Below are 22,092 nucleotides of genomic sequence, written 5' to 3' on the forward strand. Positions count from 1 at the left end.
CTGCCAATGCCATTTTTCTGTGCGATTTACTTTTGTAGGTATTGTTATATGCCTTACAGCCGTCAATTGCGCGGCATTTGGTTGTGTAATGCTTTATTTTCTGCCTTGTACTAAAATCCCTGTCTCTTTTCTGCCCTCTCGTTATAATCCCTATTGGAATTGACAGTATATTTAAGTAAAAAAATAAGTAAATAAATAAATTAATTATTAACTTTCCCACGAGAATTAACGTTTAATTCATCTCGCGCTTGATCATCTGTCTATAAATTTTGTTACTTACGCAATCCAGCCATTGGAACTTCCCTTTTCGGTAAAGTGGAACCGTTGATCTGCGCGTGTAAACGAAACGCGAAATCGAACGAAAGGAAAGCCGACAAGCGTTCCGTGGTTTTTATTGTGAATGCAAGGCACTTTCCGATCATAAAGCTTTCGATCCCCCGCCGTGGTTGCTCAGTAGCTATGGTGTTGGGCTGCTGAGCACACGGTCGCGAGATCGAATCCCGGCCACGGAGGCCGCATTTCGATGGGGGCGAAATACGAAAACACCCGTGTACTTAGATTTAGGTGCACGTTAAGGAACCCCAGGTAGCAAAAATTTCCGGAGACCTCCACTACGGCGTGCCTCGTAACCAGAAAGTGGTTCTGGCACGTACAACCCCATAATTTAGTTAAAGCTTTCCATCACGAAAGGCCTATGAATGATGTGTTCTTCCTGACTTGCTTCTCGTACAATAACCAACTATACCGTTATACGTGGGAATATTGCTTTAATTAAAGAAGTTGTCGTTGCTCGGAGAGAACAATCCCGATTTGCGTCTTCGTTTCTCGTGATATTCCGTTCGTCCGCTGTCTTAGTTCCTAATATGTTTCCATTGACTATATATGTATGCGCCTGCTTGAGTCAGTAAACAAACACTTGGCCAGCTCCAACCTGTGTAAGATTAGTTAGAAAAATTATATGACAACAGGAACAGGCACAGCAGTCACAAACATGAATGTGCGCGACACAGTAAATCGTAAGTGCATGCATCGGCCAGTGCTTGTGGCGAACCTGTGCCAAATAAGCGACGCTGAATTATGACAATGGTTTACTAACGAGCTTTGGGAGAGAGCCTTGGCCAGCTCCGACCTCGAGCATCAGCAACGGCTGATTGCGACGGCCCAAGACGCGGCCCGAGCTCAAGGCATTCTGGAATGAGGACGCCTCTCCAAAGCTGCATTCACCCAATAAAAATGTTTATTCTCTCTCTCTCTCTCTCATTCGGTTCCATGAATCGTCGGTATACTTTCGTGCTGTGAGGAATCTAATAAAATTACATGAAGCTTTCGTGACGCTCGCAAGCCTCTTACAAAAGCCTCTAAGCTGTTCGAAGAAAAGGGCTCCCCACAAGAAGTGATGAGAATCCCGCTTTATCGAATACGTTGCAAAATTTGCGCATTTCGACGCCTTTATCAGACGCACACTGATACTACGAATCTGAACGTGAAGTTGCAAATTCATATTTTCAGATGACTCAAGCTGTGTTTGGGGAAGTGGGCAAGCTGAGCCAGGCGCGGCTCATTATGGAAGCATCTCACGTTACTCATCACAATGAGTTAATTAAGTCGGACTGTTTCCTGCTTGTTTCCTGAACCCACCCGACGGACCATGTACCGCTCCAAACCTATAGCTGGATACCCTACTTTCGCCTGAAGTATAGCTTCTTGGCGGCCTTTCTTTTTTTCATCTGCATGCGCTTTACCTGTCAGACCGGCTCTTTTATTTTGCCATGGCTTCAGCTAACAGCCATTGCCTGCTCGTTTTGGAACCAATGCTATCATGTTATTATCATTATTATTATTATTTGCTTTGAAAGCGTATGTATACACTTGACAGGAAAGGGAAAAGCGAGGAGCAGGCTCACAACTGCCACCGGAAGGGGCAGTTGCGCCAGCCTACTTTTTCAGAAAGAAGGTGATATTAACACAGAAAGGGAAGACAAGAAGAAGGAGAGCAAAGTGGAAAGAAATAGCAAGATGACAAATCTCAAAGAATAAAGCAGTACACACACACAGTACAGGGGAGGTATTCTGTAAGAATCCACCTAGTGGATGTGCGTTTCGTCTGCCGTTGAGGTTCTGATTGGCTGGGCTGTGTTGCGCGTGCGCAGCAGCGAGGCGCCGCAGCCAATCAGCACTTCAGCAGCAGACGAAATGGACATGTCCACTAGGTGGACTCTTACAGAATACCTCCCCAGGTCTCGCACTGTAGGGCCGGTCACTGCTGGTCGCGCTACTAAAGAACGCTAAAATAGAAGATATAGTTTTCCGAGGTCCTCTCATATGAAAACAGATATAAGAGACAAACATGAACCTAAGTTAGTTACTTCTAGAAAGGTAAGGAAAGCGCGAGGAGCCTGATCGCGTCGAGACGCACAAGCACAGGGGTACAAATATTCTTCCAGTGTCGTACACCGCAGGCCATGGAGATGATAGTCCCTCATTGGCGAAGTGCGCTGCGCACTAAATAGCGGGACACTCCGTTATCAGGTGCTGAAGTGTTTCGCTGCAACCGCAAAACGTACACGATGGACTGGCCACACGTCCCTGTCGGTATGAACGTTCGCACACGTTCAAACACCCAACCCTTAGCTTGAGTAATTGTGCTCTAGCGCGACGAGGCAAGTATCGACCGCGAACATGGGGCGGGAACGTTTCATTTGCGACGCACTGGTCTGGTTGCTGCTAATTACAGCGGGCAGAAAGAAATTATGAGCGGCAGAGGTGGGGAAGCGTTGCTCAGCTAAGTAGTAGTAGTACTAATAGTAGTAGTAATTTATTATAGAGGAGGGGGGGCAGTTGCAGATTCACCCGAAAGGGGAAGCATCGATTGCGATATCAGTGTAATAGAGTTATACAATGTGAGGATAGTAGCTTTATCGGCCGTCTAAACTTGCAAAGATTCGCTTGCTAATTAAATTAACAAGCTTGGTGTCAGAGCGCATAGACAAACATGATCACATCACACTCGATCAGCGCGGGCGCTGTTAGGGTTGGCGTCTGGCACCACATGCAGAAAGGAATTTCAACCGACCATCTCTCACACTGCCTCGTCGAAATGAGGCGGGACTTCGCTTGCTATGGTTGGCGTCTCGCACCTCGAGCAGAAAGAACTTTCTCTCACCCGACTTCTTCCACCAGGCCTCGTCGAAATGAAGCGTGGCTTCCTAATTCGCCATGACCATTTCGAGTGTCTGCCGGTCTGGCGGAAGCCCCGCAGTGTACAGGCCTCTTTTGTGTGTGTGCGTGTGCGACTTTAGAGGGACCCGTTCCTCGAACGGCCAAAAGGAGAACTTCCACGAACCAACAACGCGCAAGGAAGGCGGATAAGCGTCTACAATTCCAGGAGGCGGGACGGCCTCCTCCTTGCAGTTGGCTTTCGGTGCCGGTCACGTGACGTCGACGTAAGCAAGAGCCCTCCTCCTTGCAGAAGGCTTTCGGTGCCGGTCACGCGACGTCGACGGAAGCAAGATCCTTCCCACGATTGTAGAGAGCCTATTTAAGGGGCTCCGAATTTGTACTTTTGATCACTTCAAGCTCTTCTCATTTTCTTTCACCAACTTTTGAATAAACCGTGCAAGTTTCGCACTAGAAATCGTCTCGCCCTTGCTTGGTCGCCATGGCCTACCAGATGCCTGCAGCCCGCCGACAACGCCACGCTACCCAATAAGTAACGTCGGTCGAGCTTCGATAGGCAGGCGCCGCTACAACTCGGCAGCAGTGCGATACGCTACTCTGGAGTACGCAACAGCACTCGCTCTAAAAACGCTGGCGTGAGAAAGCGCAGCGGCACCAGTGAACGAAGTGACCTTCGTGCTGTCTATCGTATCAACGCAAACTGAGCGGCGAGAACGTAGCACGCACAAAGGTATGAGCCGTCGAAGCGCCTAGACTCTGCCCTTAACGCAGATCGCTTTCAAGATATGGTGCGCGCCGCCGCGAAATACGCAGTACCCCCCCCCCCCCCCTCCCTCTCCCCGGAACCTAACACGCGATGGAAGACGGCGGGCTTCTTTCCAGTGTTCCTACCTTGCGCGCGCGAGATTGAGCAGCGATCGTCGGCTCCCCTCGCGCGGTCCCGATTTTTATTAGCCATATCATAATAAGACGCCAACAAACACTTTCGCGCCCCTCGGTTAACCCCCTTTCCTCTCGTTTATTACGTAACGAGGGTCTCGAATCGGGCAATATTGAAGCTTTCAGGTAGCATATGTGGGTTTATTGACCGCCTGCCTTCACCCAAAAAGATCAAGTTTTCGCGACGCCTGCGGCAGAAAGGATGTTCCACATCCGCCGCCAAGGTCTGTGAGTGGTGGCGCTGGCCAACACTCCCAGGGTTCTACAAGGAAACATAAACGCCCAAGAAAGTGGATGAGGAAACGGCGCCACGATAGCCCAATTGCTAGAGCATCGCACGCGAAATGCGAAGGTTGTGGGATCATTCCACACCTGCGGCAAGTTTTTTCATCCACTTTCATTTCCATTAATTCGTCATTTCTTTATTTCATTTATTAAGCACCAGTAATTTCCCCTATGTTGTCCTTAGTGTGAGTGTTTGCTGGCTTATTATGATGTGACTAATAAAAATCGGGCCCCTTGGTTTACCCCCTTTCTTCTTGGTTGTACTGGTGACTGGTGAGGTACACTGGGTCTTGATGATATGGCCCGCTACTGTAGCTATCTGTCGATAAATTTTAATTGAAAGCATTATTTGCCTATTGGGAAGCACCTTGAAGTACGCAGTTCAATATGTGCCTATCTTGCACGATGTGCACGATGTGCGGCAGTGGTGGCCATACTGCTTGCTGGTGAGCGTCATACCAGCGGCAACCATCATCATGACATCGTCATCAAGTCGTTGCCTTCATGTTGAAGCTGTTCTCGCTGAAGTCGTACTTTCAGCAGCGTCCCCGGCAAAAGCCGTCGGCGTATTGCCAAGCTTGTCGTGAAGACACCTTGTTGTTGTCACACGCAAGCTTGCATCGAACAAACAATTGTATGCTTTACACGGACGCCAGTCTATGCTACAGAGCAGGCTTCCCTCAAAATGCTTTGCACAGCATTGATTCCCGAAGTACCTGGAGGCTGCACAATTTTTTAACAAGTAGTGATTGAAAGCTCGACACTCATAGGAAGTCTGCAACACAACAGGTCGACGCAGCCGTTCTTCGTCTTCGTTTTTTTTTCTTCGCCATATATTCACTGGCAAGTCCGTTAGTTTAGACAGAACGCTAAGTGCACGCCTTAGGCATACACTCAAACTCAAACTGTCTTTTCGTGTCGTGATATTTCCGATGTGCCTGTCAATGCTGTCTCATCTGCCGTTGAGTAAAACCTGTCACCAGTGACCTTAATTTTCAATGACAGTATTACGCGCTCCCATGTCTGAGTTTTTCCAGTAACGGTGAGGAAAAAGATAATGCAAACGAGTAAATAGAGAGAATGGTGCTTGTAGAATATTCGCGTATCCAACCTTAATGTGCACACCTATGTAAGCAGTTTACCTCAGTATAAACGAAACAAGTAATTGCGGTAAAGGGCTAACTCTACTTTGCATTTTTATACGTTTGCCACTCGGAACGTGGATATACTTTTAAATAATATTTTTTTCTGAGAAGCGGTCAACTGGCTGTTGTATGGGAAACTAAAGTGCATTGCACGTTTGTATTGTTCTTCGTCAACGTTTATTTTGGGATGATATTTTGTAGAGTAGTGACTGTTTTTACATCAGTACATGTCATGTGTTAGTTATTTTTAGTCGTTCATTATTTGGCACTCCTTACTAGCCGGAACTTGCTGCTTTTTATGCAAGACAGCACCTCTTGAAACATTTCCTTCTCCGCGGACAATGTATAGAGCTTAGAAAATTGCGATCTGATGAGAAAGTTGCCTGTTCTTAACTAATAAAACATCATGGCTGCGTTAAAGCAAGAATGAAAAGTAGAAAACAAGAAAACAGGGAGGGTACGTACTCTAGAAACCTTACAACGGCGTTCTTCGTGCATTTCGAGAACTCTTTCGTAGTAGGTGGAAAGGCGTACGGGTACATGAGAAAATTCTCATTGGCAGGACACCCCCTTGATATGCCGGAGCCATCGTGATTAGATCCTAGCCTACAAGAAAACGCACGTTAGCGTCTTAGCACAGTAAATTGTGGGAATCACCGTTTATTCTTAGGCACATAAACCCAAAAATTTTCTGAACACTTACTTGTAGTCGAAATCTCACATTTGTACGAAGTGTCGTAGTTGATTTAAAGGGCCCCTTACCAGGCCCCATAGCGAATTTTGTTATACGCTGGAAGTTGTTACGTGTCCCCTAGGGAGCGTTCTGCCGCAAAAAAATTGCAAATCGGCTCACTAATAGCCGAGACAGAAATATTTCAGTGCCACGAGCCCATGATTTCAACAGGCGGGCTCCACTGCCAAGCAAGACGCTCTCTCCACTCGCCCCGTCTAGCCTTCGCGAGCGAAATTCCTTCCCTGCGTTCTCCCATACCAGACCTCGAGGATCGCGTGACGCATACGCCACAGGCACCGCCTTCATTTTTTTTCTCCTCGCTTTCTTTCTTTTTTTTTTCTGCGCTACGCATTTCCGCTGACCGCGCCGCGCGCGACCTGTTGTCTCGTTCACGCAGCGCACGATTTTGGGCGCTGTGCACAAGGAAACATGACTAGCGGTATGTTTCAGTGCTACACGAATACTGAGGCAGAACAAGCGGATCGCAGAGCGTGATCACGCGCTTGAACACGGTAGAAAATGGCATAGTTTCGGTGCCTGCGCACGTGACCACACGACCGTTGTGCTCCGTCAGTCATGCTCCGCGAATTGCAGATGTCGGAAACTCTTTCACGAACGCGCTCCTTGACTCCGACTTAACCGAGGCGAGCGGCGAGCACGCCCCGTGGCGTCTCGATTGGCTGCGCGGGGTGACGTCATAACCTGTGAGTAAGTGAGTGAGTGAGTGAGTGAGTGAAAACTTTGCTGAGCTTTAGTAATTGTGTTTTTCTGCGGCTGGGGCGGATTCATCAGGGGAGTCTTCCTTCTTGTGTCTTGACCAGAGGTCTTCACCCGCTGCTCCGTCCGTCCTCTATCGGAATGGTCGGCTGCCCTCAGTCCAGGGTGCCGCTGGCCTCTGCTGTTCGTCATGCACGCCGCACTAGACCTAGCTGGTCTTCGCAGCGGTTGCTGGACAGCAGTTCCTCCCATTGCTCCGGACTTTGGTGTGATATGATTGGGACTACGTCAGTTTGTGGACATGCTCATGCTTGTTATGTGGTATAATGTGAGTTTCTCATCGCATCATTGACATTTGTCCTTATATAATGTGGGGTGCATTTTACTTAGCACGTTGAGGTTAGGGTACGATGCTATTTATTGTTTTCTCCATGCGACAGCTTCTTCCTTGCTAAGGGACTTGTGCGGCGGGGGGTACCAGTTCCTGCTGCCTCTGCACTTGTATAAAATGGCCGAGTACTCTCAGAGTACAGGCGTGGGTTCCTCAAGGCTGTCGACTTTGGACGCTCGGTAATTAGTGTACTCTCCAGCTATCCTGTCCGCCTCTTGGTTCCCCGCCAGCCCCACGTGTCCCGGTATCCATACGAGATTGTGTGTGATCGCTTCATGTTGTTCTGTACTGTTTGTTGTTGTGCTTTACAGTCTACTGAGCAGACTATGCGGAGTGCTCGGTGACTGATTCTGCCATGCAAGTAGCTGCGGCAGGCTGTTTGCGAGTCCGGGAGTATTGTTATCGACTGTTCGATCGGATAGCCTTTCACTGCCACTAGAGGAACGGCCACTTCTTCAGCCTCGACTAACATGCAGTCTTGTAGCGAAACGCTGGTTCTCTCTCGTAGCGCCTGGTTCTCTCTCGTAGCGCCGAGTCCACCATCGTTGCTACTGCATTCTTGCTTTAACTTTGTCTAATGTATACGGCTGCGTGCACATACACCGTTGCCTTTTGGGGAGCGTAAGTTCTCTGGAGATATTCGGCCCTTGCCTCCCTGTGACCTTTATGGGGGTTGGGGTACATGTTCCTTGGGATTGGTGCTACATTAAGCATGCTGCGGTACTCGTCGGGGATAGCTTTGGTCCTCGAGATTTCCCGTATCTGCTCAACGTAGCCGAGTCTCTGGAGGAGAGCTCGGCCTGTGGCTGTCTGCTGTAGTCTGCACATTTGGGCCGTGAGTTGTGCTTCTCTTAGTTCTCCGAACGTGTACTGCAGTCCCAGGGCTAGGAGTTTTTCGGTTGAGGTGTTTTGGGGCAGTGGGAGCGCAGTTTTGTACGACTTGCACATTATCGAATCCGCCTTTTGGATTTCGCTCTTGACGTGACTGGGATACGGGAGGCTGTATGTCATTCAGCTGACCAGTGTGTCTAGTTCTCGCAAGCCATATGGTGTCTGTTCGAGACTCGCGTGATCTTGCGTGCGACATGGAGTTTTGATGCCTTTAGTAGCATAAGGGTGTGGGAACAGCGCTTGTTTGACAGTAGCCACATCCCTAGGATTCATATGATTGTCTTTTCGGGTATCGGTGTTCCTTCCAGGTAGACTTTAAGCCGCAGCTCTTCACTGGTTGGGACGGTTCAGTTTTGTTTTCTTCTCCATACTCGTAGGAGCTCTGATTTTACGGTTGCGCACGCTAGTCCTCTTTCTTTAACGTAGTTTTCTACACAGGTGGCCGCTTTCTGTAGCCTCTTTTCTTTTTCACTAAGTGAGCCTGTGTTGGTCCACATGGTGATGTCGTCGGCATAAATGGTTTTGAGCGCTGTTTAGGTGGCGAATGTTTCTCAATGTATCTATGTTTCGAATGTTTCTCTAATGTATCAGGTCGTGGAGTGTGGTCACCGTTTTGTGTATTGTGTCTTTTAGTGCAGACACCGCCTCAATAAGCATTTTGCGGAACTCCTGTCGAATGTTGGCGCACGCGGACTGTATCTCGCGTCTAAGGCGGGTATCCAGAGCCTGCATCTTAGCCTCCAGTTCAGAACGAAGTTGCTGAAGCGCATTCATGTGGGAGCTCTGTGTGGCCTGTGAGGGTGAAGTGGAGTGGAGGACGGAGATGTAGAGGAGCGTGAGAGCAGGGGAGGACCCTTCGCCCAGCTTACCTCCAGAGGTTCCGCCGAGTTGTGCTCGGCCTTGGAGGTCTTGGGTTTCTGGCTTTGTTCTCTCGGCAGCTGGTCCGCCCGGGGTGTCTTCGTTGGTGTAGCGTTCTGTGGTCATCCGTTTTGCTGGTGGCGGGCGTGACTCAGTCCTGGAGCGGATGGGAGAGCGGGCCTTGCTTCTTGACTTCGCTCGGCACCGGGACCTTGATCGGGACTTCCTACCCGGGTTTGGGCCTGCCAGTGGTTACTCGACCAGGGTTAAGGATGAGGGTGTAGGCTGATAATTTATTTCGTGTTGTTGTTGTTGCTGTTGCTGCTGCTGCACCTGCTCCTGCTGAAGCATCTTCCGAACCCGTTTCTTGTTGAAGAGGGGCCGAACATGTACGCGGCAGCCCGCGTCTATGGTGGGGTGATCGCCCCCGTAGGAGCGGCACTTGGGCGAGCGGGAGTGTCCCTGTATCGACTTATCAACGCCGCATATCTCGCATACGATGCGGTCCGGTGTGGGGCAGTTGTCAGAGCGATGTCCCAACTGTAGGAAAACTGTGCAGACTTGCTGGCCGGGACGATGTGCGTAGCAGCGGTATTCGGCGCCGTAGTAGCGAACGTAGTGAAGAACCTGGAGTCCTGCGAAGGTGAGGAGTGCCGTGTTCGATTTACCCATCACGTACGTGCCTGCAGAACAGTGAAACCCGACGTAATGAGGTGATCCATAAGTTCGGACGCGGTCGTTCCCGGGTCAACACCGGAGATGATTTTTTTACGCGACCTTGTCGGGCGCCGCTATGTAGACCGATATGGGATAGGGGCGCTGGCCCAGGCGAAGGTGTTGGACGCTGTACAGGTTCAAGGCGATGTGTTCATGCGGCATGCTTATTACGGCAAGATTCTGTTCCGGACGTAGGCGAAACACAAGCCGATCGACTTCAGCCGGAGGGAAACCTGCGGCCTCCTCAATGGCCCGGGTAAGGGTGGGACGAGTCCACTGTTCCAAACGTAGCCCTCCATGTGGACGCAAGATGGCCTTGTAGTCATGGAGGGGCAAGGGGGTGGCCGCAACATGACGGGCCGACGCAGTTTGGGGGTCTTGCCTTCAAGCTGGCTGGTCTTCGTGTCCTGGTTCAGCGTCGGGACGCGGAGGTCCGTTTGCGTGTGGCGTATCCTTTGGACCAGCACCCATGAACAGCCGTCCTCGTTGGATCGGGAAGTTTCGTCAGCAGTAGTGGTCGTAGCCTGAGTCGTGTGCATTGCCGCTGCAGCAGGCGCGATCACAGCGTCCATTGCAACTTTCTCGGTCGGAGCGTCCTCCATCTGGAAATGGAGGGCTTGTGGGCGCCAGCGGCGTTCACGGAAGGACAAAAAGAAACGTTGAAATGTACCGAAACGTGCGTAAAAGATAGAGGTTCTTACTCGATGCGATGCAGATTCATGCAGGTCGGTCGAAAATGCGTCACTTCCCCAGTCAGAGCTCCTGGACAAAGCCGTCGGCAGGCCGAAGCTTCGGCCACACCTAGGCTTAGCGATTCCGCTGGGCGCCTGCGGCTGCCGTGGTCGCTAAGAGCCAAAGGGGGGGGGGGGGGTGTTCACTTTAACGACAAACGGTCAAAATGTCACTCACTGGGGTCGGGGTGGTGTCGATATGATCCCGGTGACTTGCCGCCTCGATTGAAGGCAGCGGTCAGGATGCGGAATCGGTTCGACCTCCGAAAATGAGTTGGCATGCGATAGCCAATGCGGAGCACGTCCCGTAACGCCGGAGGAACGCCGTGTCTCTCTGATTGCGAACTCGTACTGTTTGCGCGCTTTAGTGTTCTTCAGCAATGATCGTTGTTGTAACTAAACCTTATTAGATTGGCTTGAGTGCTTAGGTCTTTAATTAATAAGCAATAGACCTAGGCAGCGATATTGGCTGATATTTTGAAAACCTCAGCTTTACACGTGCTTCGATGTCCGCCCAGAAGAATTCCACGGCTGAATAATGACAAATTTGATCGCCTGCGGCATTACCATTTAGGCTGACCATGTCACAGCGGTCTCAATGAAGGGAGGTGGCACAGTTCGTGGATAGCATCAGTCATTTCTTTCAATGAATTTATAAACTACACACGCGCCGCATGGCTATAAATTTTACCGCGGCACGACTTCTTCTGCAGCGCCTTTAACAGTGTTCATGATTTACAACGACTGGCTCAAGAGTATAGCATTTCGGACGGCAAGAGCGCTGGATATGTTGGAACCACGGGACTCGATACATACGAATGTGCTACTTCGTGGGCTGTGGCCTGCACTGCAGAAAACTGCCCAGGCTCCTCCCTTATGATGAGCACTTTCTGTTTAGAGCAAGCTCCTCCAAGTATTGTGTGCCCTGTTGGCGAAAACGAGAGAAGAAATTGTTTTACAGGATTGTCACGCAATCTGTTTTCCGGATCTACTAGAATTATTGAGACAAAATGAAGAATGGGTAAAAAGTATAGCGGGTTGGAAAACTTAGGTACACTGTGCACCCCAGAGTTCTCATATGGAACTTCGTTTGGGGGGCATAAAAAATCAAGCAGTTTAAATCATTTAAAACTCTAGCATGCAATCTTATAACAATGCCGGTTTCGAGTTGCCCATAAATCATAACTCGAAATGTTACGAAGTGGCAAAAATAAGACTAATTGTGAAGTACATTAGCGCATACAACGACCAATGTTCTCAACGTAAACGAAAGAAGCTGAGACAAGCGTTCACATCTGACGGCGTTCTTTAATAAGGAAAGCCTTCATGGTTTTTAACACACGATGTCACTTGTGACTTGGTCCCAATGGTAGAATGCGAAAACTAGAGCTGAATGGAGAAGAAAACAACTCAAAGAACGTATGTCTGCTTTGTAACCATCAGCTAATCACAAAAAGCATCCTCGCTATAGCTCGCAGACATCTGGAAGCTGTTATTGGCGTTACCTAGTACAGAGTGGGAAGACAAATTAACAGTGCTCTTTTAATGTGAAGCATTTTGTTTCTATCTGATATAACACGCAAGTCGCTATTGATCATTTGCATAACACGACCTTTCTGAGAAATGCCTCATGACTGAGCTCGTAAAAAATCGTTATTTCAAATAAACAGCTAATGACCATAGATATCGTTAAAGTTTTCCCCAAGAAAATCTTGCCCCAAGTTTTTACAGTATTTATTGTGGGAAACGTTTTGGAAGCGAGAATGGCCATTTCATGAAAGCTGACGGAAGTAAGCAGATAAATATTCATCCGAATGCTCTTCAGCATGTTAATAACAATATCGATCCCTGCATTATCTTTAGGACAGAGAGAAAGAAAAGCGTTTATTGGTAATAAATCAAGAAAGCTAGCCCCTGCGGTGCTTCAGGCGAGGTGCCTGGATTAGGTCGTTTTGCTCGTGAACCGGAAGCCTCCCTTTCAGCGCAGTTTCACACAGAGACAAAAAGAAATCAGATGGTCACGGGTCCTGTGAATATGCTAAATTAGGTTTAGAAAAAATGGGGTTTAGCCAGGTATTCTTTCACAGATACGCTAATGTAGGACCTCGCGTAGTCGTACAGCAATAACCACTGTTCAGGGGGTGACAAATTAGGACGGCGCCGCCTAATCGGTTGGCGCAAATATTTCAGCACGATGATGTAGAAGTTCTGGTTAGAAGTCAAATAGTCTCTTCAAGCTGCTAGCATCAAAACAAGCGATCGACATTGTTTTCTTTTTTTGTGTGTCTGTGTGCCTTTGGTTGCTTTTATGGTCGTCGCTTTCTTTAAAGAAAAGTGAACCGTCACTTCACCGAGCGGCGCTTTGTCGCTTCGTTTAAGGGTCATACTGGTAGCTGCAACATTCATTTCCAGCGCTGATGCTGAGCAGAAATGGCGGATCACTTCTGGCTCTTTCTAAATGTTCAGCAGAAATTGTTCGCCTGCTTTATTTTTCTTCTTTCGTTTTTTTGTTCGTCTATCAGTGGGTGATGGGGGATTTCTTCATTCGGTTCATAATCATCATCATCATCATCATCATCATCATCCTAATCAGCCTATTTTTATGTCCACTGCGGGACGAAGGCCTCTCCAAGTAATCTGAAGATCACCCCTGTCTTGCACTATAGCTGATTCCAACTTGAACCTGCAAATTTTCTCATTTCATGGCCCCACCTAATTTTCTGCCGTGCTCGACTGCGCTTCCCTTCCCTTCGCACCCATTCTGTAACCCTAATGGTCCACTGGTTACCTGCCCCACGCATTACATGGCCTGCCCAGCTCCATTTCTTTCTCCTAATATCAACTAGAAGATTGGCTATTCCTTTTTTGCTCTCTGATGCAAACAGCTCTATTCATGTCTGTTAACGTTACGCTTTTGTCCTTCCAACGCTCTTTGCGGGCCCTCATCTTGTTTTCGAGCTTCTTTGTTAACATCCAAGTTTCTGCCCCACATGTTAGCACCCATAGAATGCAGCGATTGTACGTTTTTTTTTTCCAGCGACAGTGGTAAACTCCCAGTCAGGATATGGTAATTCAGTTTAAGTTTCCCTAAACTATAATATTGCGTAAGATATGGTGGCACGCCACTCTTGTTCAATTTCAAATCTTCCGATATCGTTCGCACAGTAACACGTCGGTTTTCATGCTTCGACTGCCTCACATGTTCCATATTTGAAGCGGCATGTGACGTGGACGAGTGGCGCAGTCCGGGCACGCCCTGTAGCCGAATAGTTTCCTTCTCAAAGCTTTTGCTGCTATGGAAAGACACGGCTTCTATGGTTTGTAATCATATAGTTGCTGAAGAGTGCTGCATGTGTCAATAGGTGTTGCACGAACGCTAATGCATAAATCACTGACATCTAAACTCAGAATTTGAGTGAATCGTGTTACTCGTATAACTGCCAACTAAATGGGCCAACAAGCCGGACAGTGGGCTGATATACACAGCGCCGTCACGAAGTGAGTACACGGAAATCCTTCCAAAGTTGTGTGAACTCTTAGAACCATACGAAGTGACTAAATAAACCGATTACTTAAGTGTTAATACTCAGAAGAGTAAAAAAAGTCAGTCCTGCAACCTTTCTGACCAAGAAGGTATATGCTAGACCCCAATTCAATAGACATACTATTTAATTGTACTAGCGTGACGTCACATTTGTCCCTGGCGTAAATTGCGCATCGTTTATTTGGGAGACGTTAATTTTTATTCGCGAATCCCTGCCACACTTATTATGTTTCATTGCAAATGACCACTATCATAAATATCAATGACCTGATGTGACATAGCGCGCAGTATTAATCGGACAATCTCCTCCTGCAGCTTATAGTCATACGTGTAACTGTAGATTAAGTCAAATTTAAGGGTGAATTCTAGATTATATGACATGAATACATACATGAACACATAATGAAAACTGCAGCTTAATTCTTCTGTGCTTTCATTCAGAGATAGAATCTCTTCATGTTCAATTCCTGCCTCTGTGCCGGATTTCTAAAATAAACTTACAATTTTACTATACACTCCTTTGAAATGGGGTTCTGAAATGTGTTAACGTTGTTTACGTTCTCGGTCGACTACCGCTCACTTTCTCCTCACCAAAACTATTATCTCTTTTTTTCTTTTATTCAAAAAAATATTTGTTGCCTTCCTTGCCAATTAATTGCCTGCCATCCTTACACGGGCTCCAGTTTTCCAAAAAAATAGGCTCCAGGTTTCCGGAAATTATAAACATATAAAAAAAATGTAAATACATACCATCGGCGTCAATGTATGAGCCATCCTCTCTATTGCTGACCATGTGTAGCCTAAAACGAAACAAGGCATATGCTGTACGGTTGCAGCTAAGGCCGAGAAAAAAAAAGCCACAGGCCTTCGTGGCACACGCAACACAGTCGCAGTGTAAGCTGGAGGAGCGTCTCCATAGGAGGCCGTCGTAAACTGATTGAAGACGGTAACTGCAAGTAGTAGGTATATTGAAAGTGTTGTTTTTATTTGCATACATTTATGGAAACGCACTCAGGTGTCTTTTATGTTCGGAAAAGTAGGTTGAGGAGGACATGCAGCGGGGCAATGCGGGTGCTTCGATGTTTTTAAAAACGAAGTCCAAATAGGAACTGGTGCGCGAAAAGCTGCATTGTGTATTTGACACAAATTCCACGCCGAGGTCTTTCACACAGTGTACGAACCGGACGTTGTGGGGATCCTTCGTGTTTACATTGAAATCACCGGCAAGAATTAGGGGCACATCGCGTCGAGGAGCGAAGGTACGTGTCAAGAAGACCCCAATCTTCCCATGTTGAGCACCTGGCGACACGTACGCTGAGGCAATTACAAAAACCTCGGAATTACGTACTGAGCACTCGTCAGCGAAGTCTAAGTCCGGTGCTTCTACGAGTTTGAATGGCGCACACTCATTTCCTCGTTCGTATATTGCCACAGTCGAGGCCCGGTGCGCGGCCCTGTTTGCTGACACGACACACCCGTAGCCGGTGACGTCATCTCGACGACCCCACGTCTCGGAGAAACAGTAGAGACACTCGCATTAGGATGTAGTATTGCATGACGTCAAGCTTGTGTACTGCAGCAAAAAAGCAAGTAGCAGCCAACTCGCAGTCGGAGCAGCAACGAAGGCACCCCTTCGTAGGAGGCCGTGCTGTTTTTTGGTTTTTGATGCGAGCACTCCGGTCAGCTGTACTTGACTCAAGACATCACGGTAAACTTGTATAATCCGTCAGGTGTTACAGACGCTGTTTTAGGTCGATCAGATGGTGCCATGGGGATTTGCGAGTATCCGGAACGTGAATCCAGTGAAGAGACCCGTTCTCTGCAAACAGTCGAGGGCGTCGTCGATGCGCGGTAACGGGCAAACGTCATTGCGCGTTATCTTGTTCAGACGTCGATAGTCGACGCAGAACCGAATAGAGCCATTCTTTTTTCTTAACGAGAACAACCGGAGACACCCAGGGACTGTTCGGTGGCTGCACAACGCCGCGCTCGAGCATGACAGCAACCTGGTCGTCAATGGCGCGGCGCTCCGAGACGGCAAGTGCCAGGACGGCGATTCCTTCGACAGACACTTCAATTACGTTGGCTGGATAGGGACGAGGACTTGGGCATTGCGACGGGGACGCATTTCGTGTCTCGGGAACTGCCGCCGTCAGTTTTCCTGCTCCGTGGACTCAGTACGGCGACGCATCGGAGAAAGCGAGCGAAAACGTGGAGATGGTGAGCGGCGGGTAGACACGGCGCGGGTGAGTGATCAGGGTAAAAGGAAGAGGTATGCGAAAGCCGGATGGCGCAGAGTAAAACTGAGGGTGGAAAGGTGGCGCTCGCCGGATGTTCGAAAAGGAAGCATGCAACGATGGCAACGGTACTCCACGTGACCAGCACCACCACAAGTAGAACACATCGGGCGGTCGTCGAAGATGCGCCACTTGTGTAGTTCCGAGTCGTGGCTGAGGAGTAGGAAAGTGCTGTCGGTCTAGTAGCGGCATAGGCGGTGGCAAGGAGATCGGCAGCTTATGCATAGGGGGCGGCGAAAGCATTTGTGAACGGCATCGGCCAACTGGCTCCGAGTACGTGAGAGGTGGAGTGACTGGCGTCTGTTCACGGGCTGGAGGTACGGCTTGAGAAACTTGCTCATGGATGAAGAGGCGGATCTTAGGTGACAAAGCGGGTGGTGGTTCCGGGACACATTACATCAAAGATAGCTGGCGAGCGACTCTGCGCGAACGAACTCCTGAATCTTTAGGAACAGAGAAGCATGGTTGTCGCCGGCTCCAAAGCTTGACAAAGAGTTAGCGGGCGCATGGGGACGTCGCGTGTGAAGCCGTTGCCTGTGCAATTCGTCGTAACTCTGGAACAATCCTATAACTTCGACGACAGTGTGACGACTCTTCGATAATAACATTTGGAACGCGTCGCCCTCAATATCCTTCATTATATGTTTGATCTTCTCCTCTGACATCGACGCGTTCACCCGTTTGCAAAGGTCAACAATGTCCGTAATATAGCTCGCGAAATTCTCTCCAATCTCTTGGAATTGTGTACGCAAACGTTGTTCTGCACGAAGCTTTCGTGCTGCTGGCCGAGTGAAAACTTGGGTAAAGCTGGTCTTGAAGACCAACCACGTAGTTAGGTCGGCGTCATGGTTTAGAAACCATAGTTTCGCAACGTCCGAGAGATATAATGCTACGTTTCTCAACTTGCTAACATTGTCCCACTGGTTATGGGCACTCACTCGCTCGTAAGAGGAGACCAAATATTCAGCGTCTTTGTCACCTGTGCCGGAGACGATATGCGGATCTCGCTGACGCAAGGCAGCGGCACAAACCACGGTGGGTGGCGTCGTTGGAGGAGTTGGAGGAGTGCATGCTTAGTCGGGCATGATGGGGGGTAGAGTGCGACCCCGAAGTTCCAGGGCGTTCGAGACCCAGCAACCTCGGTGGCGATGCTGCGGAGGCATTCTTCTTCGTTAATATATGTATATATATATATATATATATATATATATATATATATATTATGAGAAGCCAACAAACACTGACACCAAGGACAACATAGGGGAAATTACTTGTGCTTATGAAATGGAATGTAGAAGCGATAAGTTGATGGAAACTAAAGTGGATGATGATGATGGTGTCAGTGTTTGTTGGCTTCTCATAATATGACTAATAAAAATCGGGCCCCTCGGTTAACCCCCTTTCTTCTCGTTTATATATATATATATATATATATATATATATATGCTATTGCGCGACTAAGTTCTTTGGATATTATGACAGAAGAACTAGCATCGTGCAATAGCATATACTTTGGCAGACGCGCCGCAAACTAAACATCAATGGCTGCACAGAACTCATCATTACTATTAACCAGAAATTAAACGGAACACGTGTAACGAAGCGAACGTGCTGTTTACAAGGTTCTCACAGTTTCGCTTTTTTTGTCATAATAGTTAATTGTGTAGACATATGGGATGATCAGTGTAGCTGCTACTGACTACTTTCCGGTGCTCCTGCTTGGTTTGTAATACAAATAATGTAGCAGAACTGCTTACGAAGTGATGTAAATGACCACGTCAGATTGTTGCATGCGTGGGATGCTGGCTGCATAGTCGAATAGTTTACTTGCCGTAGCCTCAGCTTGTAGGCGATTATCATCTGTCCACACTATGTATTTTTCGGTTGCCTGGAAGTAGTTTCCTTGTTAGGCGTGCTGAAGCCATTCGGTGAGATGTTTTCGTAATCACAACATTAGAGCTTTCTTTATACTTACTCTAGATGATATTTGTATGCCCGTCACAACTATCTTGCCAGGAGGTTCAAGCTTTCGCAGCAGCAGATTCGTCTGGAAGTCAAACGTACACACAAATATATTTGTCATTGGATTGTGATGTGATGCAAATAATTTCACATTCCAAATGAGCCGTTTCTAAAAGATGCGCAGCACATTCAAAGAAGGTCAGTCAATGTACTAAAGTTCAGCAGAGGCCCTGCACTGAATGTTAAAATACGCGTCCGCTTTTGTAAATGAATCTTGAACAACTACAAGAGAGGAAAACCATATTAGAAGAGACCATGCGAGAGCAGGACAGGTACAGCATTGATCGCTGTAGAAGCTTCGTACATCGCGCGTGTGCAGCACAACCAAAAACTCTCGATTACGTGCGCTTGCCTGCTCGCCAGTCGTCCCAAAATCCACGTTCCACTTGCTGTGTGGTATGACAGATACAGAGATGAGCTGGCGACACTCAGCTGCAGGCCCCTATTGGCCTCAACACAATGGCCTATATAGTTGTAGGATATCTCTTGCTCTCAAGGAGTACAGCTCAGCATATCCACTCATATTACACCGTCCATCAGCATGGTGTCGGACCTCGTCTGCAACTGTGTCCTCAGACCCGTCAACAACTCGGACAGGCGTCGTTATTTTTGAGCTATCACTGCGGCATCGGTTAAGCGTTCAAGACTAGGTTTGCCTTGTCCTGCTATCCGTCTATTCCGTTGTGCTGGCCGGTGTCATTGTCGACGTTATTCTGTTCGTCAAGCAGCCTCCACATCTTGAACGTCATTATTGCCATAGAAGAAATAATTTGCCTACAACCGGCATCAGTAGGATTCCAGCTCATATCACTGTAGAAACGTACACTTGCCAGCCTGACGCACTATTCTATCACATAACAACAGCACTGGATAGACTGCGAGAGCGGTGGGGTTCGTGCATGCATTTCGGAGGCCACAACAAGCAGTACAGTAACGAATGAGGAACTCATGTGGATCGTGTATCAGCTGTTCTTGACACGATGGCGTTGTAATGATGCACAATTCTTAGCCATCATGCTTGTAAAAGCATGGTCGGCGGCACATAATACGCGTACATGACCGTGATGACGATAAGCCTTATGTGAAAAAAGACACTTCTGCCAGGTTTATTGTCGCAGAGCGTTAAGCCGTGCTAACATGGCGTACTCAAGGTGACAAGCCTAACATCAGCATTCTCCCGGTCGCGAGTCCATCTCTCTCTTACTCCTCTTCGATGCGCCGCGCGAGCACGATTTCCAACATCCTCCGCGGCCAACAATGTCACTTGCACAGTTCCAGAGGACAAAGAAGTTGAACCGGTCTCGTGAGCTCTGTGTTGTCGGCTAGTCAGACTTTACATGCTCTGACGTACCCATCGTTTCTCTTAAAGATTTTAACAACTTTACCTAGTTTCCAAAACGTAATGGGTACTTTGTTATCTCTAATAATGACAAGGTCATAATTCTTTAAACAGTTGTCGAGCTTCTGCGACCTGCTGTGCACGCTTCTCAGTGTCAAGATGTATTCTTTATACCAGCGCTGCCAGAAGTCGTTCAGTTTTTCTTGTCTACATCTCCAGGCACGCAGTGTCTGTGCGACCTCCCGAGTTCTCGTTAACTTGCGCTTGTAGAAGGGCAGTGAGACGTCTTCCTGACAAAAAGTGCGACGGAGTTAGTACTTCCGTTTCGGTAGCATCATCAGAAATGTATGCGAGTGGTCTAGAATTTCTCACTGCCTCGACCTCTGTTAGTAAAGTGTGGAGCTGTTCGAAGCTGAAGCATCCTTTTCCTAGTGTTTTCCTGAGGCAGTTCTTAACTGCTCGAATTATTCTTTCCCAAAATTTTCCCCACCATGAAGCACTCTCAGCAATGAACTTCCATGTGATGTTACTAAATGCACAAAAGTTCTGTACCTGGACATCACGTAGAAGTCCATATGTCAGCTCAAGCTCGCGACTGGCTGCCTTAAACGTTAAAGCATTGTCAGAATAAATTACGCATGGCAAACCACGGCGCGAAATAAATCGACGAAAGGCCAATAAAAAGGAATTCGCAGTCATGTCACTGGAAAGTTCTAAGTGAACAGCTCGCACTACAGCACAGGTAAATACTACAATGAATGTTTTCACAGAGCCGTTTCCCTTCACAAACACTTGACCAGCGAAGTCGACGCCCGTGACTTCAAATGGATGAGACCTCGAGACTCTCGATCGGAAGCGGGGCTTTAGACACTGAGGCAGCTTTAAGACGAAACCACGTGCATACACATCACTGGCCAAGCACCTTTTTAACGCACTGGCAACCACGCACTACCCAAAACTTCTTACGCAACTCGGTGAGTGTACCACCGACACCACTGTGAAGAAGACGTCGATGTTCGCTGTCCACGATGGGGTGCGTACAGCGATGATCTGCAGCTTGGAGTACAGAACATTTTACGTTGTCCGAAGCAGCTACGTTGTCAAGGCGAGTCTTGATCCTGATAATGCCCTTGGCATCCATGAACGGGTGAAGGTCTCGTATGGTCGACGTCTTGTCGAGAGCTTTGCCCGTTGTTAGTGCAGCAATCTCACTTCCAAAGCTCTCAATAAACTCCAGGCAAGGGACTGGCGCCGCTTGCAAACTAACACATACCCACACTTGTCTCGTCCACGCAATCTCCCCAGACAGTTATACGTCCCAGACATGTCCCTGGTGTAGCAACCACACAGCGACACTCACGCACATAACACACGAATGCACCGACCGTCCGGGCGACGCAATTTCGCTACGAGTCCCAACACACACACTCATTACGTGGTCTTGGGAGGCGAGGCTCTCCGAACTGGACCTGGGAAGCCAACTGGCGACCCTCGACCAGGCCCGGCGAGCCGCGATCACCAGTGGAGCCCTGTCAGAGGGAACCACCCAGCAATAAACAGCGCAACGGTTTCTGCAATAATAAAGTTACTCCTCCTTCTCCTCCTTCCAACTCGGCGTTGAGTACGGATAACTCCGACTTCGTTGCCTTTAACCGGATATGCAGGACACGGAGGGCAGAAAGGTCGAACTGTCCGGATTGAATGATCTCGTTCACCTCGGTAATGATGCTCGTGCTCTGCGCTCGGCGAGAAGTCCGCTTGTTCTTGATGCGCTCCATGACGTTCTGGCTGCAGAGGTCTCTCCCAGACGAAGCCGCAAGTTGCAAAGGCGCCGGCTGGCTTCCCGGGTTTTGGCACCAAAATACGATGTGGGGAAAGACACTTCTGCATAGTTTATTGTTGCAAAGCGTTAAGCCGTCCTAACATGGCGTACTCAAGGTGACAAGCCTAACATCAGCATTCTCCCGGTCGCGAGTCCATCTCTCTCATCCTCCTCTTCGATGGCCCCACAAGCACGATTTCCAACACCTTAAATATGGCTCATACGCACAGCGCAGGATGCTCCAAGAATCAGCACCCGAATCCAAAAAAAAAAGCTCTTAAGCTAGAGTTGTTCGTAGCAAATTCCAGCCAATCCTTATACGCAAGGTGCCACGAGCGGCAATATTGCGTGTATTCGCGGGCTTCTTTCATGCTCGGAAAAGCACTTTTATGTAGCACGTATTGAGCAACAGAAAGCTGTATCGGCTGTTTCTCTTGTTACTTTACAATTTTCTCATTGACCCTTTTCCTCTTCTTATAATATT

The 22,092-nt window shown here is 48.3% G+C and overlaps 1 protein-coding gene across 1 annotated transcript in view; it reads right to left on the reverse strand.

Annotated features, from left to right (window-relative positions):
• Positions 1-753: 753 nt before the first annotated feature.
• Positions 754-22,092, reverse strand: part of LOC126537752 (venom metalloproteinase antarease-like TserMP_B) — a 59,853-nt gene continuing 38,514 nt past the window's right edge. Inside the window, exons 7-12 of the mRNA XM_050184840.2 lie at positions 18,401-18,472; positions 18,183-18,313; positions 14,879-14,928; positions 11,401-11,509; positions 6,012-6,152; positions 754-931 (exon numbers count right to left, since the gene is read on the reverse strand). Coding sequence (XP_050040797.2) covers positions 877-931; positions 6,012-6,152; positions 11,401-11,509; positions 14,879-14,928; positions 18,183-18,313; positions 18,401-18,472 — 558 coding nt within the window. The 3' untranslated portion in view covers positions 754-876. The remainder of the gene's footprint in view (positions 932-6,011; positions 6,153-11,400; positions 11,510-14,878; positions 14,929-18,182; positions 18,314-18,400; positions 18,473-22,092) is intronic.

The sequence above is a fragment of the Dermacentor andersoni genome, chromosome 4 (assembly GCF_023375885.2).
Source record: "Dermacentor andersoni chromosome 4, qqDerAnde1_hic_scaffold, whole genome shotgun sequence".
NCBI classification, from domain to species: Eukaryota; Metazoa; Arthropoda; class Arachnida; order Ixodida; family Ixodidae; genus Dermacentor; species Dermacentor andersoni.